The sequence below is a fragment of the Pleurodeles waltl genome, chromosome 11, assembly GCF_031143425.1.
Source record: "Pleurodeles waltl isolate 20211129_DDA chromosome 11, aPleWal1.hap1.20221129, whole genome shotgun sequence".
NCBI classification, from domain to species: Eukaryota; Metazoa; Chordata; class Amphibia; order Caudata; family Salamandridae; genus Pleurodeles; species Pleurodeles waltl.
This window is the reverse complement of record NC_090450.1, coordinates 963,161,471-963,169,251: the sequence shown is the minus strand read 5'-3', so window position 1 is coordinate 963,169,251 and position 7,781 is coordinate 963,161,471. Positions and strand designations below refer to the sequence as shown.

At 40.5% G+C, this 7,781-nt stretch overlaps 1 protein-coding gene across 1 annotated transcript; it reads right to left on the bottom strand.

The window, feature by feature from the left end:
- Positions 1–1,307: 1,307 nt before the first annotated feature.
- Positions 1,308–6,642, bottom strand: LOC138266419 (uncharacterized). Its single transcript, XM_069215190.1, has 2 exons — positions 4,666–6,642; positions 1,308–1,688 (listed from the first exon to the last, which is right to left on the bottom strand). The coding sequence occupies exon 1, from the start codon at positions 6,000–6,002 to the stop codon at positions 5,058–5,060; it is 945 nt and encodes a 314-aa protein (XP_069071291.1). The 5' UTR covers positions 6,003–6,642; the 3' UTR covers positions 1,308–1,688; positions 4,666–5,057.
- Positions 6,643–7,781: the final 1,139 nt, after the last annotated feature.

The following is a 7,781-nucleotide window of genomic DNA, read 5'->3' as shown; positions in this document are numbered from 1 at the left end:
TACCGTTGCTACTATCGATGCTGCACGTCGCCTTGACGCTGACCTAGGCTTTGTGTTCCTACGGAGTCTGAGCTAGAGACCTCATTCCAAGGTAATGAGGGTTGGGGGCTCGTCTAATGGACATGACATTGGCAGATTAGGTTTAACGCACCTAGCTCTCTTTTAGGTTAGAGATTAGGTACATGACATTAGGGTATTAGGACATATTTCACATCCCATGCCATTTCATGTCATTGCAAGATGTTTGTGGTCTTTCTATTAATGACTCTTGTCTTGACCATTCTGTTTCTTGCATTATTCATTATCCTAATCATTGCAGCCCAAGCAACTTATTGTAGATTGCAGTTTTGTTGAATAAAACATATTGAAACCTTACTGCATCTCCTTCATTCAAAAGAGAGATCCAAGACACTTGTGTAAATAACAAATCATTAATGTCCATGTCTTATATCCAAAATCATCTTCTTCTTGTCATTGGATTATAACATCATACGTGTAATCAACAGTCAGCAGCTTGAATCCAATCTTTTGTTTATTATGGAATTGTTCCCAATTTCAGTAATCAACAAACAACAGCCAACACGTGTTTCGTCACGCGAGAGGATAATCGCACCAACTTCCTCAGTGCTGCGAAGGATATAATTATCCATATTTACAAACATGAATTTATAAACAATCTGTTCAATTGACAGAATAGACGGTTTAATCCTTCACCATCACCAAAAAGTGTTGTAATAATTACGGGTGAACTCCAATCTAAAATATCAAAAGTCATCCTTATATTGAAATATATCACCCTTAAGTATAAACAAAAATTCTCTTTAATATATGCTATGACTATCCATTAGCTTAATATAACAAAGAAGAGGGATATTCCCAGTGTGACAGCCTGCCAAAAAACACACTTGTGAAAGAACTACCAAGAAAAATAAAGAAACCAACCCACCCAGATCACCAGAAAACCTAGATGCCCAAAACTCCAATGTTATCACCAAAGAGGATTTTAAAAAGTGACCCCATCAAAGTTGGAGTGTCTGTGCCCAGATGCATACCTTAATGAGTTTGTAAATGGAATTGTTCCTAATTATGTGGTCAAAAAGCCTTCCGGAACGATATTGGTCCGAACCAAATAATAAACGTACTCAGTCCGGTCTTCACAAGCGATCCCTTTACAATCGTCTGGAATGATAGCAAAATCACTGTCATTCAGACATAACCTACTATTACCCGTTATTACATGTAATGTAGATTTTCCAAGTAGTTTATGATGGAAAGTCTTAATTTTATTAAAGACACGGAGGCGAGTATTATGCTTTCTTTTCCTGCTTTATTTTAAATAGCAGCCAAGAGGAAAAGCACCAATCCCAGAGGATTGCAAACAAGCAACCAATGGGATAACGAAACTAAGAACGTTGACCAATCAATGCAGTGCATCACATAAGGTATACCTATCCTGACTGCAGGCAGCCCTCTTTTCGGTTGCGAGACAGTCAAGAAACAGATTTAAACAAAGGTACTATACAACAAATCAAACATATTGCTAGAATTAGAGCAAAAAAGTCTTGAATTCTGTCCAAATTAGGAGTGTACAGGTCCGAGGTTAGTGAAAGACGTGGTGAACAAGATCCTCGTGAAGGAAAGGCATCCGCTGACTTAAGTTGAGGAGGATGTTGAAGCGTTGGTATTGGCTAGAAAGGGAGGGAGATAACAAGATTAATACAATAAGTGGTGGGATAATACTCGCCTCCGTGTCTTTAATAAAATTAAGACTTTCCATCATAAACTACTTGGAAAATCTACATTTTATGACAAGACCGGAGGCTCCTATTATGCTTGTTTAAAGCATGTCAATTACAATAGAAGTTGCTGAATTAACAGGTTTACAATAAAATGTACGAAAGGTAGAATCATTAGACCAATCTGCCGATCTTAGAATATCCTCCAATCTTGAACCAGCCCAAAAGGCTTTTGATGCCATGGCACCTCTAGCAGAATGGGCGCCAAATTTTGAAGTATCAATGCCCGCTAGAGACATTACCCATTTGACCCAACGAGCCAAGGTAGGAGAAGAGACCGGTTTATAAGGTTTCCTAAAGGAGATTAACAGTTGGGAAGCAGAAGATGTTCTAAGATCGGCCGTTTTTTGTTCATAAACCTTTAAACAGTTTCCTACGCAGAGTTTTGGTTGATTTGGAAAAAAGGGATAAAACACAGAGGTAATATTGGTTTTGGTACGACGGGACACATTGAACAGAATACCAGACGGAGTGAATTGACGAGCCGAGATATCTAAGACTCTTACATCTGACAAACGTTTTATAGAGACAAGACACAGCAACATTGTTAATTTGGCTGAAAGCATTTTCAGAGATAAGGAGTCATTATCTTGCCAAGAGATAAACAATTGAAGGACTAGGTTGAGGTCCCATATGGTGGAGTATTTGGGAATTGGTGGATTGGAAAATTTCACTCCTTTTAATAGACGACAAATCATAGGATGTTCTTCTACTGATTTCCCGTTTATAAAAGGAAGATGTAGCGACAATGCTGATCTATATAGATTAATGGTTCTGTAAGATTTGCCTGCGCTAGCCTGAGAGGCAAGGAAATTAGCTATTAAGGTTAGATCTGTTGAAAAGGGATCGCATGATTTTCCCAGACACCAGCTAGACCAGATAGACCAAGCTGACTTGTATGCTTTGGAAGTGCCTGGAGCCCAGGAGCTGTTGATATAAGCTGAAGCTTTGAGTGAAATTCCTGGATAAGACGATGAAGACCTGAGACTTTCCAAGCGGATAGAAACAGGGTTTTGTTGACAATGAGATCGTGGGGAAGACCTTGAGGATTGAGAAGTAGTGAGGGAAAGGAGGGTAGCAGGACGGGAAAGTCGACGGCTAATTCCAGGAGAGAGGGAAACCATACTTGAGCTTGCCAGAACGGGACTATTAAGACTATAGTGGCTTTTTGTCATCGGAGATGATTGAGGACTCTGTTTATCATTATGAACGGAGGGAATGCATAGTGCGTTGCAGGATGCCACTGTTGGAGAAAGGCATCGGTCGCTAACGCATGAGGGTCTGGTCTCCAGCTGAAGAAACGAGGTAGTTGAGTGTTCAGACGGGATGCAAACAGGTCTGTGTGGAAGGGACCCCATTTGTGATGGATAGAGTTGAAAACTGAAGAGTGAAGTTTCCAGTCGCTGTAATCTGAAAGGTGACGAGAAAACCAACCTGATACTGAGTTGAGAGAACCTGGAAAGTATTCTGCTTGAACTGAAATTTTTCTGTGAAGGCAGAAATCCCAAAAGCTTTTTGCTAGTTCTGCTAGTGGTTTGGATTTAGTACCGCCAAGGTGATTTATATATCTTACCGCTGTAAGATTGTCCATACGAAGAAGTACGGAACAAGAAACTTTGTTTTTGGTGAAAGTCCTTATTGCAAAGGATCCTGCAAGCATCTCTAAATAATTGATGTGCAATGAAGACTCCTGTCGAGACCATGTGCCTCCAGTCGATACGTGACCACACCTTGCTCCCCAACCTGTTAGGCTTGCATCGGATTCTAACACAAGATCTGGGACTGAGGCAAAGATGGTCCTGCCGTTCCAGGCTTCGAGGGGATCCAGCCACCATTGGAGTTCTGTACGGGATTCGAGATCGAGGGGGATGAAATCTGAATAAGCAAGACCCTTGCGAAGATGACGAATTTTTAAACTCTGAAGAGCCCGATAGTGAAGAGGACCTGGAAAGATTGCTTGAATTGAAGAAGAAAGAAGACCTACAATTCTTGCAAGAGACCTGAGGGAGAGAGAAGTCTGCTGTAAAGATAGGGTTATCTCGGATTTGATGTGTTTTATTTTTTAGATCGGGAGTTGAAGGATACCTTGAGGGGAATTGATCAGGAATCCTAAGAATTCCATCTCCTGTGAAGGGGTAAAAATTGACTTCTGCTGATTTACTAGAAAGCCTAGGTCTGAAAGAAGAGAGATGGTGTAAGCGAGTTGGGACTTCAGAATAGAAATGTCTTGATGCATTAGAAGAATATCGTCTAAGTATATTATTAATCTGAAACCTTGAGATCGAAGAAGAGCTACTATAGGTTTCATTAGCTTGGTGAAACACCAAGGTGCTGAAGAGAGACCGAAGGGAAGACAAGTAAATTGATAGGTATTGAGATTCCATTGAAATTGCAGAAACTTTCTGTGAGAGTACTGAACTGGAACTGTTAGGTACGCGTCTTTGCGATCTAGACGGACCATCCAGTCGTTGAGCAGTAGGGAATCTCGTAGATGGAGAATGGTTTCCATCTTGAAGTGTCTGTATACAACAAAGTGATTGAGTTGCCTGAGATTGATGAAAGGTCTGATTTTCTTGTTTTTTCTTATTACTAAAAACAGTGGGCTTATGAAGCCTGAAGGAAGGGGAAATGCCAGTTGAATAGCCTGTTTTTGAAGGAGCTCTTGTATTTCTGCAGAGATTAAGTCTGATATTTCTTTTGAAAATTTGAGATGGAGCAGTGGGAAGTTTTGATAGGGAATCTCGTAAAATTCTATTAAATAACCTTTGATTGTGTTGAGTACCCAGGGATCTGAGGTAATCTCTATCCATTTGTGGAGAAACAATTTTAGACGACCCCCTACAGAAGGATGGCCAGAAGGAAGGTTTACCTGAATTGTTGTAGGATCTGCATTGGCTCCTCCCTCTGTATCCTCTGGAGTGCTGGGGATAGAACTGGGGATGAAAGTCTTGTTGCTGTTGTTGCTGGTAAGCAAATGATCCTCTGAAGCCTTGGTTTCTGGAAGGGCGGTCGGTGGAGCGGCTTCTGCCTCTACCGGCCCTGACAAAAACCCGAGAATTAAAAACCTTTTTAAGTGATTGTTGGGCTTTGTTAATTGAAGCAAAAGTGGTAACATATTTACTTAGTTCCTTGATGAAATTGTCCCCGAACAGTAAGCCATCGGCTTTAGCTCCTGGATCTTTAGGCGCCAAATTTGCAAGTTTAGGGTCCAGTTTAAGCAGAAGACCTTTACGGCGTTCATGCGTCATGGCTGAGTTGGCATTACCCAACAAGCAAAAAGCTCTCTGAATCCAGAGAGAGTTCTTCTGGGTCAATAGACTCATCATTGGTTCTAGCTGATTCAGCTAAATCAAAAATGCGGGATAATGGTCCGACCAGATCCAGTACTTTATCTTGACATAGAGCCCATGCTCTGTCCACCCCTTTGCGTGGGTCTTTGCCAAAGTTGGAGAAGAATGTTAGGAGGGACGGGTCTATGGCAGGGGTATCAGTAATGTGTAACGGGAGAGAAGGTCTGGGACATTCAGCTCGTAGTCTTGAACGAACTTGTTTGTCTAGAGGAAGTCGCAATTTAGCTAAAATATATTTTGCTACATGATTGGAGGGAACCCATTCTGTAGAATTAGGATGGTGGATTAGCCCAGGGTCAAACATGAGGTTGCCGTCAGAATCTAAGAGGGGGGCATGGGATTGGCTAGATGAAGTTAATTTTGATTTTTTAGGGAGAGGTCCGATCCAAAAATTAGAGTAGTTATCGTCCTCAATGTCTGACGAGGAGACATTAGAGTCAGCATCGTCGTCGGTATCTTTAATATCCTCAATCACAATTGTTTGGGTCTTGGGGACATTTTTTGACTTACTTTTACATTTTTGACCCAAATTTTTATTCCCCTCCGAACTGGGAGGCCTTTGAGGGACTTTGTCCTCTATCCCGTGTGAGTTTGACTCACCAACCATAAGCGCAGACGAGTCGTTGGACTGACTTTGAGAAGCCTCCGGGGCTTTGCGCTTTCTGCTTTCCCCCGCAGAATGGGCCTTTTGTGATTGGGATAAACATGAGGACATAGTGCACTGAATTTGTTTGGAAATTTTATCCATAGAAGCAGAAACTGCTTTTTTAACAGAGGATTGAATGAAGTTATTTAAATTATAGGAGAAATCTTCTTCAGAATCTTCATTAGATTTGAAATAATCTGAGAAATCCATAGCTATGGAGAGTGAGAGAAAAAAGGTATTTAAAACGGTATTTAAAAGGATTAAATGTAAATAAAAAGCTTAAAGATTAATGGAGTGTGACTCACCAAGAGAAAATCAGGGAAATCCTTGAAAAGAATAAATGCCGGTTCTTAGTGAACAGCCTAAGCTGTAATTGTTCTATAAACGGGAGGGTAACTGAAAAAATCAATAAAGCTTTCAAGCTTTAACTTGTGGCTGATTAATGTTTCAACCGGAGTCTAATTGAAAGTCAATAAGAGCTTTCAAGCTCTTGACTTGTGTCTGTAAAGCGGAGCGAAAAGAGGAAGTGAAACCAGCTGAAAAAATCAATAAAAGCTTTCAAAGCTTTTATCCGATGGCTCTCCGGAATGAAAGGAATGTAGTCCTCCTGAAGCCTGCTGCCAAATGGAGGTCGCGTCAGCCGGCGTTCAAGATAGAACGTTCACGGCAGCGCGCCTCACGAGCAGAAATGACTGAAAGAAAATTAAGCGTTTACGCGCTAAACAATTCAACAAAACAGATACACGCTGGACACAATACAATAAATAGAATAATACGCTTATAAATAGAGATGGAAAATAATATATATATAAGGTAAAGACAAATATTATGAGGAGCAATGAAAGATATACTTATCTTGACTGCGAGCAGCAAGAAAAGAGGGCTGCCTGCAGTCAGGATAGGTATACCTTATGTGATGCACTGCATTGATTGGTCAACGTTCTTAGTTTCGTTATCCCATTGGTTGCTTGTTTGCAATCCTCTGGGATTGGTGCTTTTCCTCTTGGCTGCTATTTAAAATAAAGCAGGAAAAGAAAGCATAATAGGAGCCTCCGGTCTTGTCATAAAATTCTAAAATGTACACCTATTGTGATGAAACGGAGACTATCAAACAGGAGTTTTAACTTCACTCCATTGCCGGCGTGTACGCGAAAGCAAATGAGCACAAACTCATGTTGATACACGCATTTAAAACGTCGTGAGTGAAAAGTAAAAGAGGACTAACATCCCTGTTAATGGGCGCCATCTTGGAAGAGATGATAAAACACTGTATTTTCATAAGTAAAAAGTGAGAGAGGACTCCCAAACCCTCATTATGGGCACCATCTCAGTAGAGATAGTGGAATCACTGTCATACCAGTATCCAAATTGCCCATATGTTATATTCTTCCATAATTTCCTATGCTAAATCCATATTTTCCTACAGCTATCTAAGTGCTAACTCGAAAATATTTATGACTGATGTGAATTAATCCACGCATATAATACCAGTAACTAGTGACTCCCGTACTGTAATCAGGGAGCCATATTGGTAAATATAGTAAATATGTGTAAACTATACCTTACCCCAGAAAAATCTCATTAGGGAAATAATCATGGTATCTTGCCTACTTCCATGTGAAACATGCCATGGCTGGATCAAGCCGTAGCGCATGCAAACCAAGTGTATCTACAAATTTATCAACAAAATGAGGATAGAAACTAAGATAGCCAGAATTAAACAACCACACCTGTGAGAACCATGACTAGAAAACTCATTATCAGTATTTCACGAATGTGTGAGGCCCATTGCCCAAGAATACCATCTCCTCTTGTACAAAACAACAGGTGGTTAAGTTGTTTCACAAGTGAGTTGAGAGCTATTGAAGGCAATATTGACACCGGTGTGTCATGAATACCCATCCCCGGTGTCTGAAATAACTAGACCTGAAATATTGTTATCACAAAATTATGTCAGTAAGATAGTCAATCAAAACAATCATGCTATTC

What these genes read in the sequence shown, in the direction of transcription:
- LOC138266419 (XM_069215190.1), bottom strand. Translation starts at nt 6,002, where the DNA reads ATGGATTTCTCAGATTATTTCAAATCTAATGAAGATTCTGAAGAAGAT.